The 19004-nt window shown below is 35.7% G+C and overlaps 2 protein-coding genes across 11 annotated transcripts in view; one reads left to right on the forward strand and one right to left on the reverse strand.

Moving 5' to 3' along the window:
- Positions 1 to 937, forward strand: part of c7h11orf16 (chromosome 7 C11orf16 homolog) — a 117613-nt gene extending 116676 nt beyond the window's left edge. For all 7 annotated transcript variants that reach the window (XM_067390252.1, XM_067390251.1, XM_067390253.1 and 4 more), the window contains one exon: positions 539 to 937. In XM_067390252.1, the coding sequence (XP_067246353.1) occupies positions 539 to 801 (263 nt within the window). In that variant the 3' untranslated portion in view covers positions 802 to 937. The remainder of the gene's footprint in view (positions 1 to 538) is intronic.
- Positions 938 to 1163: 226 nt separating this feature from the next.
- akip1 (A kinase (PRKA) interacting protein 1) lies at positions 1164 to 4921 on the reverse strand. 4 transcript variants are annotated; one of them, XM_067390259.1, is made up of 5 exons: positions 4809 to 4921; positions 1826 to 1995; positions 1664 to 1744; positions 1455 to 1580; positions 1164 to 1307 (listed from the first exon to the last, which is right to left on the reverse strand). In XM_067390259.1, the coding sequence occupies exons 2-5, from the start codon at positions 1970 to 1972 to the stop codon at positions 1164 to 1166; spliced, it is 498 nt and encodes a 165-aa protein (XP_067246360.1). In that variant the 5' UTR covers positions 1973 to 1995; positions 4809 to 4921. The 4 variants fall into 4 exon arrangements, with proteins under 4 accessions (XP_067246360.1, XP_067246362.1, XP_067246359.1 ...); XM_067390261.1 differs by lacking the exon at positions 4809 to 4921 and having other exon boundaries at positions 1455 to 1577; positions 1826 to 3772; XM_067390258.1 differs by lacking the exon at positions 4809 to 4921 and having other exon boundaries at positions 1826 to 3772.
- Between the last annotated feature and the right edge of the window lie 14083 nt (positions 4922 to 19004).

Here is a 19004-nt window from a genome sequence, read left to right on the forward strand (position 1 = left end):
ACTCTACCATTCAAAAGTCTGGGGTCAATAATGTTTTGTTTTTGTTGTTTTATTAAATTTATCAACTGTTACAGTAAAGAAATTTATAATCTTACAAAAGATTTCTATTTTAAATAATTTGTAAAAATTTCTGAACTTTCTATTCAGTCCTGAATTTTTTGTTTGCACTTAAGCAACACAACTGTTTTCAACATTGATAATGATAAGAAATGTTTCTTGAGCACTAAATCAGCATGTTAGAATGATTTCTGAAGGATCATGTGACACTGAAGACTGGAGTAATGATGCTGAAAATTCAGCTTTGCCATCACAGGAATAAACGTTATTTTAAATTGTAATAATAGTTCACAATATTACAGTTTTTAACTGTATTTTTGAGCAAATAAATCCAGACTTGGTGAGCATAAGAGACTACTTGGTGAGCATAGTAGTATATATATGGCAGAAACATGTGCAGACAAACTAATGTCATTTCGAACCATGTGGTCTTTCAAAAAAACATTTAATTTGTACTGACTGAGTGTTCTTGGTATTTCAGGAAGAGCAGTCAGGTCTCCAAATATAACCTATTCTTGGCCAAGAGACACTGGGAATTCTGGGAGCTCTACAGATAACTCTATGATGACCAATCACAGCTCTTTATTTAAACTGGTTCGTGAATCACCAAAACGAGGAGTCAATATGAGGGACATATTTGGATCAACTGAATCAAAGTCATCACCATCACCACTATCTGTAGCAATCAGCACAAGGTCAAATAAAGCGATACTAGTTCCACAGCCAAAGTTCAAAGTGTTATGAGAATTGCTAGTATATTTTCAGGGATGATGTTTGTTTGTAATTCAAATATCTTATTGCTGGTGTACAAAATGAATACAAAATACTATGTAAAATCATGCAAAACTTTATTAAATGTAAGAGGTATAAATAAAGTCAAATTACATGTACATTTCTGTCTTGCTGTAAAATCTCATTTTGGCTTTTATGCCTCATTATAAATTCATGATTACTATAAAAATGAATAGCCAAAATAAATATTCCTGAGTATTAAACAATAACACTTATGAATGCACAAAAATAAATCAAGAAAAGTCAGTGCATTTAATATTTAAGTGCAAATCCTCAATTAAGGCATTGAATTTCACTCCTATACAGGTTCAAGTTCAGAGGTTGAATGTAAGGCTTATGCTTTCTCCTGCGTCGATGTGGACAGTTTTCGTCTCTGGTCTTGTGTCCTGCATTGCTGCTGTGATGGAATAAGTCCCTGGAGACACTTCAATAAGAAAATCCTCTGGTTTTGATGAACGCTTCAATAAAATATGTAGATGAACCACTTTGATTTAGTAACTGTGGCTTGGTTAAAATATGATCCCTATCTGCTCAAAATCAACTGTTGTACTCTGCCTTCACAGTTTAAATTCATACACAAAATGACAAAAAAGGTCAATACTTACAATGTCTGGTTTGATTGCTGCAGTAGCATTCCGTTTCTGGTCTGCAGTCCTCATCTTCTGTGAATGGTAGCGACAGATGTGTTCTCGCTCACTGGGCTGAGCCAGGTGCACAGTCTTATAAAACTTCTGTTAAATAAACACAAGCTGTTTCTTCTAATTCACATCTCAACATAGTTAGAGTAAATGAACAAATAAAGCATTTTTCCCACCTGGCACTGTCTAGTAGTTTCAGACATGTACTCCACTATTGTAGCAAAAGCATGGTCCAAGTTTGAATGGGAAACGTCTCTCTGTAACACAGGACAAAAATAATTCGTGTCATTGACGTTATTTATTAAGTGACCTAACTAATGGGAATTGAGTCTACTCACTTCCGAGTCCCTCTCATGGTGACTGAACATGGGTGAAGGTCTTGCACTTGAGAAGCTAACAGACCGTCTTTTTGCCTTTTCCAACACCTCCTGCCCGAGTTTAGATGAACGGCGCAGGGAAGACTCCAGCCAGGATTCACTGGCCATGTACACAAGCGTCCTCGAGTGCACTGGAATCGGTCTTTGTCAGGTGACGTCACACTCGTGAAAACCGAAGTGCATTATGGGTGTCGCCGCCATTTGTGAGGTATCCAAACAATCTCTGTATCAGTGCAGAGTTGTTTCTTCTTTGGCTTCTTTTCATTGTAAAAATGGCACACTTTTGTTGTGTGAAAAGCTACAATAATATGTCCCACGATAGAAAATGTCAAAAACTTTACTACGAGATTAGATTTAGTCGGTTTCCTACTTGAAAAAAGGCTGTACGGAGAGTATGTAGAGGCAGTAACAGAGGCGCCGGATCGCATGGGTTGCCGCGGTGAGACGCAAAACATCACTTTCGTCAAGATATCTCCATTCACGTATGCTACATTTTCTACATTTTCACAAAGGTGAGTTAGAGATTTCTGTTTTCTAAAGTAGCAAACGTTATAGCAACGCATTGTTTTGGATTGTGCTATGAAACAATAGTCAATTTAAACTGAATCCCTTTACTTGAATATGTCTAGGCCTAAATTTTTTTTTTTTTATTCTTAATTTTGCTAAGGCATTTTTATTTTATATACTTAAGGTACGACATTTTTGCTCTGTATCCATATGCTGATTCTAATTTTCTGACTACTTTTTACAGCGGTGGTCTTATGTTATGTAGCTAAAAACCTTTTGATTTCATTGCAGATCAGCCTGCTTAAAGATTATGGAGACTGACCCAACTGGACACCATCCCTCCCTACATTAAGGCCACATCAGCATTAAACACAGGCTGTGTCTCAATCAGCTCCCTAGTTCAGTAGTTAGGGCACTGATCAGGAGAGCTCAGAGATGATTGAGATGCACACACAGACACTAAGTAATAGTTTCCAATAAATATGCAATAAATTAACGTTTAAGAATTTTAAGCAGCGACGATTGTCAACTTACAACATTTTTCACAGTCGATCAAAATAGGCAAGTATTGTTTGATGGCTGTGAATGTCCAATGTAGTGTGATTAACAAGGCTATTGAATACGGATGTCCGAATGTGCGAATATAAAACCAACTTTACCCAAGTCAGTCAGCTGACACTATGGTCCATCAGGCTGGAGAAAGTGATCATCTTCACACTGAGAAGATGCAGGAGGCTGGAGGAGATGGTGATCTGCATGTGCAGAAGTAAACCGACTTGATATGTACAGGATGTCTGATGTTTGTTTTGGAGATGATGATGTTAATGTGCTATACGTGTCTGCCAAACCTGGGAACCTTTATGGCGTTATTACAAATTTTTTTTTTTTTTTGGTGCCTCTGATTCCAGACGCAGCAAATACAAATTTCAAATGCTTCTGTGAACCTTAATGTACCTCAGATTTGATCTGCCTGCACAACACTTCTCATGTTTCCCCTGAGACAGTATACAGAACATTCAATGAAACTTTCATATCTATATGCAAACCTGAAGCTTTCAGCTGTATGGGCAGACAGAGATGATTTGCACAGAAATATGTCTCCTTTGTTTAAATACAGAGTAGCAGAGAATATTGACCGTTTTGAGATTTTCACAGAGAAACCATCCAATCTGACAGCGCATGTTTGAATCTTTTGTAGAATTGTAGTGTAAAAATGTACTTATGCTTTATCCAGTCTTGCATGAACAATAAAGCATGTATAATTACATTTTTCATGGTGATTTGAAGATTTATTTTATGAGTTCACAGGTATATGCACTTATAGTATTAACAGGATAATTAATAATATACACAATCTGTAAACCAGATATTTAACTTGCACGTCATATCTTTGTTTTTATTATTATGAAGGCCTTTTGAAAAAAGAAAAAAAAGACCCATAATGTCACAGAGGTAGATGGAGGACAATAATTTACAAATTATTTTGGCTCTAAAAGGTATACTATATCAGAATGTACTATAATAAAATACGATTAAATTCTACATACATCTCTGATGATGCCTTGTTTATTGGAACAATGTTTATCGTGTTAAATACTGGTTTATGTACTTAATGCAATAAAGAAAAAAAATGCATGAAAAAGGGGTAGTATTAGTTCAAAATTCTTCCTGATGACAACACTAAACCATCCTTAATCAGGCACTTATGATATACAGTTAACACGAGATCATCATCATTATCGTTTACTACTGTGTTATCGCAGTCCTTCCTTCAGAATATAAATAAATCCTGCACCCAGCCATTAGTGAAATGTTGTGGGTTTCGAGATATTTATAGTTTTTAAATTGTTCACGTATATGCGTTTATACCATAAACAAGATAGTTTACAATATTTAAGTATGATGATTTAGGTAGCAATGCGGGGTTAGCAGCAGTCCAACTTACTGCAGTCAGTTCGTACTGATCTGTTATGAATGGATGACGATTTCTCCAAATAACGGTCCCTGGCATCTTTGGTGAGTTTATCGCGATATGACATTTTAACATTTTTCTTGTGCTTCTTCATTTTTGCGAGTTATTTGCTTGTTATCTCAACTCGCGTAATCTCTTTCATTATCACAGTCAGCAGGGATACCACAAATATGGCGCCGCGGTGACGTCACACACAACAAAATCACGTGTCTGACAAAGACCGATTGCACATGACCATTATTGTATCTCAAAATGATTCTCACAACAATTACGTCATAATACGAAAAACTATTCGCTGCAGAGCAATAATTCTGATTTTGGACGTATGTGCATTCATGAAAACTATGCTACTAGAAGCGGAAGTCAGAATTTTTATCTTGTTTTGCATTTCATTTTTCTCCAAAATTTTAAGCGCACGGCAAACATGAACATACGAATTTATCTGCATTTAAATGCAAAACTTACGTTCAAATAGCGCCCAAAATGTTAGCTGTTTGTTCGTTGAACTCTATAAACTCTTCACCGCATTTAGACCAATAATTCTCTGACTTTGCCGCTGTATGTTAGTGATGGGTGTGTGTCGCTAAAGTGAAAGTTCAAATGCATTTCCTCCTCTCCCACGCGTTGCTGGGAAATGGAGTCTTTTGCCCGTGGTTTAAACGCGACACAAACAAGAATACAATATTACATTAATTTCCTTTTTTAACCTATAATCTACATTTAAAAAAAACTAAAAGGATACATTATGTACGTTTTGTCTTCATTTAAGCCGTTTTAATAGGCTAATCATGTCAACTTGCAATATTAAAGGCTTAGTTTACCCAAAAATAAAAATTCTGTGATGACGTTTCACACCCATAAGACCTTCGTTAATCTTCAGAACACAAATTAAGATATTGGTTGAAATCCGATGGCTCAGTGAGGCCTGCATAGCCAGCAATGACATTTCCTCTCTCAAGATCCATTAATGTACTAAAAACAGATTTAAATCAATTCATGTGAGTACAGTGGTTCAATATTAATATTATAAAGCGACGAGAATATTTTTGGTGCGCCAAAAAAACAAAATAACGACTTATATAGTGATGGCCGATTTCAAAACACTGCTTCAGGAAACTTCGGAGCGTTATTAATTATTTGACACGCGATCCAAATCATGAATCGATACGCTGATTCATTATGCTCCAGAGTTAATGCAACTGTAGATTTAATGTTGTCTTTGTAAATATTGACTTTCCGATATGGCCACAGAGGAAAATCGGAGGGTCACATTCAGTGGACAGACACCGACACGCTGTTTTTTTCTTATTTATTTCAGCAAATGACTACCAAAATCAAACCCATAGAAGCTTGTGAACAGTTCTGAAGTGGCTGCGTGCAAGTTATGCTCATTCACAGGCCGAGTGAGAGACATACTCATAAATGTAATGTTAATTATTAAACAAAACAAAATACAAAACTTTCAAAAACACTCAGCAACGTGATTATTTTATTGAGTGATAGTCAGTGGGTTTAATCAGTGACATACCCTCGTAGAAGGCGACGTTCTCAAGACCTTGCGCAACGTTCCCTAAAAGTTCTCTAAAGGTGATGAAAATTCTGAAGGTCACGAAGGTCCTTGGGTGTTTTATAGAAAATAATAAAGTTTGAAGTCACCGTTATGGAGGTGAGCATTTGCTTTAGATGGATTCTTGATTCTTGACATTTTAACATTAGATTAGATTTTAACTGTGTTTCCAATTAGGGTTATCGCATTATACCGGTATTGATGATTACTGTGATATTCAAAGTATAAAATACTGATGTTGTGTTAATTTAGGGTGTGACAATATACTGGTATTGGCGATAACCACAATATTTAAAGGTGCCCTAGAATCAAAAATTGAATTTACATGGAAAAGACATACATTGAGTTTCAAACTCCATTGCTTCCTCCTTCTTATGTAAATCTCATTTGTTTAAAAGACCTCCGAAAAACATGCGAATCTTAACATAACACCTACTGTAACAGTCAGGATCATTAATATGTACGCCCCCAATATTTGCATATGCCAGCCCATGTTCAAGGCATTAGACAAGGGTTCAGTATTAACGTCTGGATCTGTGCACAGCTGAATCATCAGAATAGGTAAGCAAGCAAGAACAATAGCGAAAAATGGCAGATGGAGCAATAATAACTGACATGATTCATGATATCATGATATTTTTAGTGATATTTGTGAATTGTCTTTATAAATGTCTTTTTAGCATGTTGCTAATGTACTGTTAAATGTGGTTAAAGTTACCATCTTTTCTTACTGTATTCACAGAGACAAGAGAGCCGTCACTATTTTAATTTTTAAACACTTGCAGTCTGTATAATTCACAAACACAACTTCATTCTTTATAAATCTCTCCAACAGTGTAGCATTAGCCATTAGCCACGGAGCACAGCCTCAAATTCATTCAGAATCAAATGTTAACATCCAAATATATACTATACTCACATGCGGGCATGCGCTGAATCGGTGCATAGTTAATGATGACCCAAAATAGGCAGTTAAAAAAAAAATTAAAAAAAAAAATCTATGGTGTATTTTGAGCTGAAATTTCACAGACACATTCAGGGGACACCTTAGACTTATATTACATCTTGTAAGAGCTGGTTCTAGGGCACCTTTAAATTCATGACATGTAAATACTCCAGCGCCAGTACCTGGTTGATCTCTCAGGTGGCAGTATTGCATCTTAACGCTGACGCCTGTCAAAGAAGAAGAAGACGCAGCGCGCGCAGCTATGAATGTCGTCCGAACGGGAGTGAAAGGCTCTGTCCACACCCAAAAAAAGTAAAGTAAGCTCGACAGAATGGGAGTTTTTTGGCTCCTTAGACAGCCCAATCTGCAGGATTTGCCAAGCTACAGTCAGTGCGAAGGGTGGCAACACCACTAACCTTTTTACCCACCTCCGTGTCCACCACCCTGCAGATTACGCCATTTTACAGAGAGTAATATTATTTTATTATTTACTGCGATTATTTTACTAGTCATGGAATGGGAAATGTTATATTTACCTGTTAACAGCGATTTTCTGTGTTCATATAAAGCGTGATTCTTTTAATAAATAGCATACCGCGTTTTCTTTACTTGTCTTATCCAGCGTGATAGCTATGCATGTGTAACGGTCATGGTAACGGTGTGCAAAACTGGTGTAAAAATGTTATTGATGCATAAATAGGGACAGCGCCATCTGTCTGCTGAGTGATGGCATATACTTGTATAAGCACGTGAAATAGGGACCGCCCACAGCAGAGATAATGAGACCAGGGGTGAGTTTCCCGAAAGCATCGTTAGCCAACTATGGTCGTAAGTCCCATTGAACTCTATTTGGTAACGACGAAACTTGCGACCATAGTTCGCTTTGGGAAACGCACCCCAGAGCCGTTAAATATGCCATTTTTCAACGGCCCTGAATGAGACATGCTCTGGGTAAGTCGCACGTTTTCAGCAGTCGGAGAATTATAAATTGAAATGATTAAAAACTCATAACTAACTGCTTTATTGCAGATTTATCCTGCAATGAACTTCTTATGGAACTGTTGATATGTGTTTGGCGTCGAATGTGTTGTTTTATGTTGAGTTATTTTAGTTTGTATTACGAGGCCTAGTCGTAATTAATTTGTGCATTGTCTTTGTAGAAATTATTCAATTCTCCGTGCTGTTTCCCTCATTTCTACGCGTTCTCCATTGTGCAGGTATGTTGTAAGATGTGTTGTTTTAATGTTTAATGTATAAATTGATAGTTTAACCCTCTGGCCCTCTTCGTTTAGGTGTCACACTTACCTTCTTTACGGTCAAAAGTGACCGAAGCCTTGGAAAGTAACTTTTTTGTTCCTCAGGAAAACCAATGTAATATATTCTTGTTCTATAATATTTTTTGATCATTATATAAAATTGAGGGTATTTTATGATACTATGCAATATTTATACAATTTATATTAACTATTTTTCCCCATTGAAAATAATCGAATTTTTTTTAACCTATTTTTAAATTATTTTTCAATTAAAGCAGTATTCCATGTTAAAATAGAGACAAGGCATTTAAAATAAAAAATTTTGAAGGTAGATTAGTGCCATTTGGTGAGAGTAAAAAAAGAAACTTATGCAATGCCATGTCGTAACCATAGACTGTAAAAAAAGATGGACGACGCGACGTAGCTTCCTTCCATTGTATTGAACTGAAGCCAAAATGGGCTGATGAATGGGCGCTGACACGTTACGCAATACGTCAAAAAAAAAAAAAAAGTTTGGAGCCTGGGCATGCGCAGAAGGAATCGTCAGTTGAGCCGGAGGCGGAGTCGCGATATCAAACTTCCGCCCAGACAACTGCGTCATCATTCATGTATTTTAAATAGACTATAAAAATTATACACAATTTAAAAGTCTACCTATAAAATAATAGGCTATTCTGTTTCTAGAGCAATAATATTTTTGAAACAGCAAATTCAGTAGATAAAATCAATATAATATGCCACTAGAAACAACTCTAAATCGTCAGAAACGGTCCTGCCATTTTAAATCAAGTTCAACCAACGTGACAGGAGATCGATTGCTGTAATTAGAGTAAGCTATCATTAGTTTTGTCCTGCTAATTATTATTTTATACCCATAAAAATAATTAACTGCCAGATAACGATCACCTGCTTTTTCCCGACATGGTTAACATTAGGTGTGTTATCTTAACTAATAACATTTATTAATTAGCTTATAACGCCCACATTTGATGTTACAGAAAAAAAGTTCAGTGATCCGTCAGATCCTGTAGGTCGGTTAGTACAGTTTACTGCTGAACAACTCATTTTGTTGGTGTTAATGACAAAGAAATTGAAAATTAACAGTTAGTTAATACATCTTCAATCTCCCCTCGAAGCTCCGACAGTCCTTAGACAACCTGTCAATCAACTTCGAATCATGACGACACGCCCCGTTTTTATAGAATCAAATTGCTAGCTAAAATCTAAATCATCACAAAAACGAACAATTGAATATATATCAGTGTGATAACAACTACCTTAAATGACCAAAACCATCTTTCAGAAAGTTTTATTTGAAGCAGAATTTATTTTTAAGTTTTCACTGAAGTCTCATTCGACTGCATTGAGAGGGCGGTGTTTATGACCTGTACTGCATCCAGCCTCCAGGGGGCGATCAAAGAGCCCGTGTCTTCACTTTTCAGAACGTATGAGACACACCCGGTCGTAACCACTAGATTCCCATAGAGCTCTATATAAAATTCTTTAGTGGTTTTTGGACACAAACACTTATTTTTATTAAGTTTTGGATATGGATTTAAACTTAGACATTCTCAAAGACTACTTTTTGTCAAGGTTTAGATTTTTATTTATTTATGTTGATTTGAAGCGTCGGTTTTTGCATTAATTTTACTACAGTCAAACCTGAACATAGAGGGCACCATTTTGTTACACGTAACATCAAAATTCAATAAAAAATAACAAAAATGAACAGTTGTGTTTTATAACAGCTTAAAAAATCTGTGTTTGATCTGATTTCATCCTCTTATTTGAGTTTTGGCTCAATTTTACCATACTATTACAGCCACACTGGTTCATTTGTATGTGTATAATGGTGTGTTGTGTGTGTGTTTGTCTGTGAATGTGTGTAAGTGAGTGGGTGTTTCTCTTCCTTGCAGTTCATTTTTTACTGCTTTGTGGCTGAATTTTTGCTTTTATTTCACACATTTGCATAAACTTGCTCTGTCTTATAGTCGTGCTGGTTCATATATATATATGTGTGTGGGGGGTGAGGGGGTGGTTGTGTCTATTTTGCACTCTTGGCATTTCAGAGTGTCCCCCCTTCAGTGCTGCACACTTTGTTTCTGCACAGTGTCTGATTTGTAGTTTGTACCAACAAAAGATTCTCTGAGTTGTTGTATTTTTTCGAATTTTCCATTCATTTCCTATGTCGGTCATTTTTGACCGAAAAGAAGGTAAGTGTGACTATTTTTTTTACGATGCCTTAACATGTCCGAATCATGTCCTTGATTTTTTTTTTGTGTGTTCATATTGGTAATGCTACAAAAGTCACCAAGTGTCATCTCATTCCGACAAAGCTACGATTTTTAACAATTCAAAATATAAAATCTTTCGGTCAGAAATGACCGAAGAAGGCCAGAGGGTTAAATGGAATTATATAAGTTCGCCACTAGGTGGGGATGTTTACCCCCTCCGATCCAATTGAATTGAATTTAGTTTTTCATTTATTTGTGATCAATTCGTTGAAATATCTATTATCTATTGAAGTTGTCAAATTGAAAAAGATACACAGGCATTTTTTGTCATTATATCATATTATAAGATGTAGTTGTATTACAATATCACACAAGCAAGAGTGCTGTTTTCCCAAAATCAGCACAAATGCAATGTTCCTTCAACTTATTGTTAAATGAACAATGCGAGTTACATTTTAGACACAGTATTGTTAATATTGTTCTTTTTCTTTTATTTCGCCAACGAAAATTTCAAAATTATGAACAGCAGAACAGAGTCCCCGTGCAACAGAAATGCGTTCGTTATACTGACTGAATCCGCGTTTAGAACGAATGAATCCGAGCTTCGTTCTTGAATGAATCAGTCATTTGAACACATCGGTTCGGTTGACTCACTCACTCATTAAGACCGTGACTTGCTGCCGCCTACTGGCAGTTAAGTTTCATATAAAAAATAGAAAAAAAAAAATTAAATTAAAATTAGAAAAAAAATCCATATTTAAATATTATTTAAATTGATGTGGACAAATTGTAAATGCTGTGTAAATATATTAATGCCACTTCTCATTCTGTGTCACCTCTGTGTTGCAAAGATGGATTTTGTTGATAATCATTTCATCTGATTGGAAACAGCCATATTGTATAGGCTACTATGCTAGTATTAATTTTTATTTCTTCAGGTCTTAAAAAGCCTTAGATTTGACTTAAAAAAAAATGTGCAGCAACCCTGAAAGAAAAAAACAAAGTAAAAATTTAGACTGATACATTTTTTTCCCCCAATGATTCTATAGATATTGCAAAATATCGATATTGTGAATTCTTTTGGCCACAATAACCAAGGTGTGAAAAATCTAATATCGTGACAGCCCTATTTCCAATACACGCCTGTTACAACAGGTGAAGAAAAAGTAAAATCAAAATGTCAAGGGACAGGAGCCCAACTAAAGCAAGCGCTTGCCTCCATAACGGTGACATTTATAAATTTTAATAAATCATCAGCATCTCATTAAGAAGATTTGTATGAAAGAAACAAAGTCAGAGTGGTTTGTAATAAGTGAAGATGCAGAGATCTAGAGAGATCCGTTAGTGTTTAATTTTCTGTTTCTGTTATGAGTTTTGTGAGGTTACCATTGTGCTGGAGAGTAGATCCTGTGCTTCAGTCAGTGATGATCCAGAAACTCTGATGTTGTGCTGTGTGTTGCTTTATTTAAAGGCAGTATCTGTGTAGTTGCTGATGCAGTGATACAGCAGTTACATTAGTTCATGCATGTGCTGTTGTCAGCTTTACTGCTGCAAGAGATTTGCATTTGAAAAAAAAAAAAGTTTCATAATCCAGGAATTACCTGTAAAGAGCTTTTTTTTGTTAGACATTTAAGAAAAATCAGTTTTTGTTTGAACAGCCACTTTTGTTTGTCAATTTAGCTCTAATTTTAAATTTTTTGATAAGGGCAGCAGGGACGTTCTGAGAACATTTCCAAACAAAATATGGTTCCCTAAACGTTCAGAGAACGTCTTGAATGTTCTGTGAAGATCTGCCAAATAACGTCCCCCAAACCTTAAAAGAACTCCACATCGTGACCGTCTCTGAACACCAGTGGGGACATTCTGAGAATGTTCTGGGAATGTAAAATTTCTAGCGGGGATATAGAGTTAGATTTGCTATATGCCGTCTACCCATAGGTGTATCAACCTGCTTCCCTTAGTGTTTTTACACATAGAAAAGGCGAAAATTGTATAACACCTTCCAGTTTTTTTCCCTTTCACATTCTCTTTATCTACTGCCTCAATGACAGGCAAGTCTTTCAATTCAGTAGAAAAATCGCTCCTCTGCATAACATAAGGATCATGTCCAACATATGTGATTTTCCGTTTATACCTTTCTAAACCAGCACAGTATGGACTTTTCTTAATCTCTAATTCTAATTTTCACTTCCTGCCCTCCACTTGAATTTCACACATCATCAGGACCACGTTATAGCAAACAAACTATTAGTTAATAGTGCTATTTAGTTAAGTGATTTAGTTAGCCAGATAGCAACTTTGTGCCAGCCCACATCTGTCACATGTGGTATGAGGATCTGGGCCACATGATGGCACTTGGGCAGGCTGCCCATGTTTAATCTCCAGATTAAACATATCCACAAACAGCATTACAGCTTCACATATTACTAACCAGACTGACTTTATTTCTGTCATTCATCTACAGACGTTCTTATTGAGAATTAACAGAAATTTGTCTCATTTGAAGTCACCATAATGGTGATTGGTGTTAACATTAGTTGGCCTCTTAAGTCTTATAATACATTTGTTTTTGCTGACTGCAGTGATAGTGTGTTTATCACATTTGCAGTAGCAAAAATGCTGAAATGGTTTCGCTTAATTGTGTTTAGCTTTTAATACATTTAAAACACAATCCTGGATTTAATGCAGGATGAGACAACAGTTGTATTTCAGAAATCAATTTGAAAATTGAAGATAAAGCCTTGAGCAAAAAATAACCAGCTACAACAACAAACACATATATGAACAACCAGCGTGTAAATCTCAACAATGGTGACAACAAAATATTCAGACAATCAGATCAACTATGGACATCACAAAAAGCTATTAAAAGGCAGAACAAAAACCACAGAAAAAATAAAACAGTTAAACAAAATAATAGGACAATTCAGCTGCATTTATTCATGCTGTGATGCATGCTGGGAGTTTTGTACCATTGTTCCCTGCATGCATTGCGGCATGACAGTTTTGATTGTCACCATTGTTGAGATTCAAATCAAAAAGAAAAAAAGATCAAAAAGAAGCGCTCAGGGAGTTCCCCGAGAGGAAGCGGTTAAGAAAGGGTGTCTAAAAGTGGGGTGAAACGCAGCCAAAGTAACATTGTCAACTACTTGTTTGGCACGTGTGATACAGCAGTTTTAGTCGTTTGCGCAGACCTGTGTGAATGGGATTTTTGATAATGTCATCTGTACAAAGAAAAAACATTTCAGTTTCCGTTCATCGTTGTCATGTAAACAAAGTGTTGGTTTTTCTCTTGGTTCTGAAATTGTGCAAAAAATAGCAAGGGAAAATGTGGTAGAATGCATTGTGGCATGAAGCATGTCACCACTGTTGAGATTTATACTTCTACATAAGAGGGTCTGTGGTTGGAAAATGCTTGAGAAGCCTTGCAGCAGTCAACCTAAAGCTTTCACTTGCACGCCCACTGAAGCTAAGCAGGGTTGAGCCCAGTCTATATCTGGATGGTAGACTGGGTAGCTGCAGGAAGAGGTGTTAGAGAAGCCAGTAGGTCTGATCAACCTGTGCTTTGAGTGGGACCTAATGCCCCAGTACAGTCGCAATAAGCTGTGCTGTATAAAGGGTGTCACCCTGGTGTAAAATAGTCCATACATCACATACTGCCCAATGCCCCAGTACAGTAGCCATAAACTGTACTGAATAAAGGGTTAAAATAAATCCCAGAAAATAAGGGGTGTAACCCTAGGGCAAAAATAATCCCTACATACCATGCAGGTAGTTAGTTTCACGTCACAAATGATATAGTACATTATTTAGTTTAAAACTGACACTGAAAACCGTAATTGAAATCTCAACATTAAACAAAACCAATAGTTTGAATTGTTCTGAACTTGACTGTCATTGAAATCTCATAACGGAATAAAACTGACTGTCATTGAGACCTAGTAAAGGAACAAAACCAACCATCATTGAATTTCGTAAAGGAATAAATTAACAAAACCTACCGTCATTGAGATCTCATAAAGAAAATGAACTGTCCATCACTGAACTCTCAAAACAAAACTGACTTTTGTCTTTGGAATCTTGTAATGGACCCAAAAATCTTGTAATGAAACAAAACTAACAATCATTGGGATCTTATAAAAGATTGAAACTGACTGCTGTTAAAATCATTGAAATCTCATAACGAAACAAAACCGACTGTCTTTAAAATCTCGTACAACAACAAAGAACAAAGAAACAAAACAGACAGTCATTGAAATCTTGTAATGCAACAAAAATTACATTGAAAACCTACCATCATTGAAATCTTGTCACAAAACAAAACCAACGATTTGAATAGGTTAAAATTCTAAACGAAACAAGACTGTCTTTGAAATCTCTTCTCAGAAGAAAACCAACTGTCACTAAAATCTTGTAAAGCAACAAAACGTACTGTCATTAAGATCTCGTAAAGAAAATCACCTGTCCATCATTGAACCCTTGTAACAAAACAAAATTGACTTTTGTCTTTGAAATCTTGTAATGGATTAAATTGTCAAGATTTCAAAAACAATCATCATTGAAATATTGTAATAGAACAAAAAGATCAACCTTTGAAATCTTGTAAAAGAACAAAACTGACGGTCACTGAAATCTCGTAATGAAATGAAACCAGACATTATTAATATGTCTAAATGGAATAAATCAGCCCTCATTGAAATCTGACATTCATTGAGATCTTGTAAAGGAACAAAACAAACCATCATTGAAATCTCATGATGAAACAAAAGAGACTGTCTTTGAAATCTCATAAAAAACAAAAACAACTGAATAGAATAAAACCGACTATTGAGATCTCGCAATTGAACAGAACCAACCATTATTGAAATCTCATAACAACAAAACAGTCAACCATTGAGATCTCGTAAAGGAGCAAAACTGACTGTCATTGAGATCTGAAGGACCAAAATCAACCATCATTGAAATTTCTTAAAGAAACAAAACCGACCATCTTTGAAATCACGTAAAGGAACACAGGGACAAAACCTGCCATCATTGAGATCTCATAATAAAATAAAACCAACCATCAGTGAACTCTCGTAACAAAACAAAAATTACCGTCTTTGAAGTCTTGTAACAAAATGAAACCGACTGACACTAAACCGACCATCATTAAAATCTTGTAATGAAACAAAACTGATCTTTATTGAAATGTTGTAAAGGAATAAAACAGGCCGTCATTGTAATTGCATAAAGGAACAAAACCAGAGATGTAAAGTTCAGCCTCAGTATTTTGTTCCAGACACCTTTTTTCACAGTTTTTCAGCCAGAAGGTAGAACTAATTAGTGAAATCAGCTGGCTGAGTTCATGCACAGCAAAAACTCCAGTGTTAAATGAACCCTTCTCTGAGTATATGTGTGACCATTCTCAAGAATTTTAAGTGTTAAAATAAGAGTGTTAAAATAACACTGAAGCAGTGTGAAAGTTAATGAGCTAATTAAGTGATTAACTGACCATTATTGAAGACACCTGATGTTAACATGCAGAATCACAAAAGGGGAAAAGAACGCTTTTGAGTCACCATCATGGATATCAGAGTTTCATTTGTTGGGCTCTTGACCCTTGACTTTTTTTAAATACTCGATTTTGTTTGGCTGTTGTAACAGCCAGACAATCAAAGACAAAAGATGATGAGGTGGTTTTGGTTATGTTTTCACATTATTATTTGACCTACATCACCAAGCTCATTTAGAGCCCAATTGCAGAGCACTGAAACAGGAATTGTGTTTTTAATTAATTAATGGCAGAACACAATTATTGCATTCACATGTCATCATTTGACATATTAAGTCACCAATAGTTAACCATTTTCATCTGATTTCAACTCACTTTTTTTTGCTACTGCAAATGTGTTTGATAAACACACTGTCACAGCAGCCGGCAAAGACAAACGTACTATAAGAGTTAAGAGTCCAACTAATTGAAACACCAATCACCATTATGGTGACTTCAAATTAAACAAACATGAGCGTTAAACTTCTGTAGATGAATGACAGAAATAAAGTCAATCTGGTTAGTACTATGTGAAGGTGTAATGCTTTGTTGTAATGTAATGTTTGTGGAGTTGTTTAATCATCCTCTGTTGAGATCTGGAGAGATTTATCTTCATTTGATTTCATCTAAGGCTGTGGCTGAAGATAAAAGATGATTAGGTGGTTTTGGTTATGTTTTCACATAATTAGTGATGTTACGGTCTGTGCCGAGAAATCCTGGAAGCTTCCAGTGAAGCGCGTATCAAAGCTTGTATCGAAAAAGGAACCCTTTTGTGAACCACTTGGCTGAAAAGATTCAATGCTTCATGAGGCTTCATCTCACCATCACTACACAGAATTATTATTTTATCTTAATCACCAAACTCATTTAGAGCCCATTTGCTGAGTCAGATTTAACCTATTGAATACAGCAGAAGATTGAGCATTTTCAATAAGATTTCTTAAAAGTTAACAAACAAAAAACACTTTCAATTAGAGATACAGACATCAAGAATCAGTCTGTGAATCTCAACAGTGGTGACCATCAAAAAACGTTGCAGTGCATTCTGGGTGCCACCAATCAAATGTCATCCATAGCTCCCATCATGCATTGCTGCATGAATAAATTATGAGCTTAGTTGTCTTATAATTTCCTTTATTCTCACTATTTTATTTTTGCTGTTTTTATGTGACTTTTTAGTAGCATGTTTTCTAATGTTCAGAGCTGATCTGTTTATCAGAATATGTTGCTCATCACCATTGTTGAGAATCCTACACTGATTCTTGATGTCTGTGTTTGTGTGTCTAAAAGACTTTTTAATTATTATTTTATCAGAACAATTTTTAAGAAATCCTTTGAATTATATTGAAAAAGCTGAATCATCTGCTGTGGAATCACAGGGCTGCAGTAATCATTAAGGTAAATCTAACTCAGCGACTGGGCCCTAATGCGTTTGGTAATTCAGGTCGAATAGTTGTTACATTCCTGTTCTAGTCTATGAGTTAGGAGGGAAGGTAACAAAAGAAAATAATAATAATTAAAAGTAACGCAAGGATGTAAAAAAAAAAAAACATGGAGGACACACTTCAGACTCAGAGGGAAAACGTAACCAACACCACCTGATCATCTTTCCTCTTAGCAAACCTTCGTCTCCATGATAGTGACTTAAAATTGTGATTTTTCTCCTTTGGTGATTGAGATCTCATAAAGGAACAAAACCAACCATCACTGAAATCTTGTAATGAAACAAAACTGACAGCCATTGAGATCTCCTAAAGGAATTTCATGAAATCTTGCAAATGAGCAAAACATTTCACTGAAATGTTATAATGGAACAAAACCAAGAAAGAAACAAAAAAAACAAACAAAAAAAAAAACACACAAAAATGTTTTAAGATGACACACAAAGACATCAAGAATCAGCACATGAATCGCAACAATGGTGACAATCAAAAGTGTCATGCCGCAATGCATGCTGGGAACAATAATACAAAACTCCCAGCATGCATCACAACTTGAATAAATTATACAGCTGAATTGTCCTATTATTTTCTTTAATTGTAACTCTTTTATTTTTTCTGTGGTTTTCTAGTACCTTTTTGTGATGTCCAGAGTTGATCTGATTGTCTGAATATTTTGTTGTCACCATTGTTGAGATTCACACGCTAATTGCTCATATCTGTGTTTGTCACTGTAGCTTATTTCTTGTTCATGGTTTTTGTTTTCAAACTTATTTCTGCAATAGAATGTGGTTTCATGTTGCAGTGAAACAGGGATTGTATTTTAAATGAATTAATGGGGGAATACCGTTATTGCATTCAAGTGTCATAATTTGACATATTAAATCGCCAACAGTTAAAAATTACCATCTGATCTCCATTCAGCTTTTTTTTTTTTTTTTCTTTCTCTTTAAGTATTGAGCAATACACAATAGATCATTTTTCTCATAGTGCCTGGATATCAGAGAAACATAAAAGTACCTCTTAAAAGCCAGAGAAGCATCTTTGCAAGACTTTAATCATATTTCACCAAACATTTTAATGCATGGAAGCATCTTAAAGATTAAAGGATTACTATGGCAGATGCTTAGTAATTATTTGACATCCATGGCCAGTTGTAGATTAACTAGTGTTCCATCAGGACATGTGACATGTGAGCAACACAGCATACTGCATCAAGTAAAGAATTAGTGTTCCAGTACTTAAAAAATTTAAAATATGCAACAAACTCACTGAATGCAGTTGAACACATTGGAAGCTGTTATTTGATTGTGTCTCTGGGAACACATCCATCCTCTGGGTGCTCTGTGATTTATCAAACATTCATAGAGCATTCTACAGGAAGACAGACCATAGATGGAAAAAAGAAAAGAAAAGGGTACTGCTAGCATTGAATGCATCTTATCATATCCATAAATACTGATATATATATATATAAATCGTGACACTGTTACCACGGTTTCAGTGTTACGCAGTGAGGAAACCTCCCAATAGCATCCTTCTAACACTTCCCACGCAGTCTAACAGGCTCTCTGCACTGAGATTCAATCCCACTGTGCTCATCTAAGTGAACAGTATTCATTCAGCCATGCTGGTGTTGGGTCCACGTGCCATCTATAAACACCATCTGCTGTAACACGCTCTGTT

Source organism: Chanodichthys erythropterus, chromosome 7 (assembly GCF_024489055.1).
Source record: "Chanodichthys erythropterus isolate Z2021 chromosome 7, ASM2448905v1, whole genome shotgun sequence".
In the NCBI taxonomy this organism is placed as follows: domain Eukaryota; kingdom Metazoa; phylum Chordata; class Actinopteri; order Cypriniformes; family Xenocyprididae; genus Chanodichthys; species Chanodichthys erythropterus.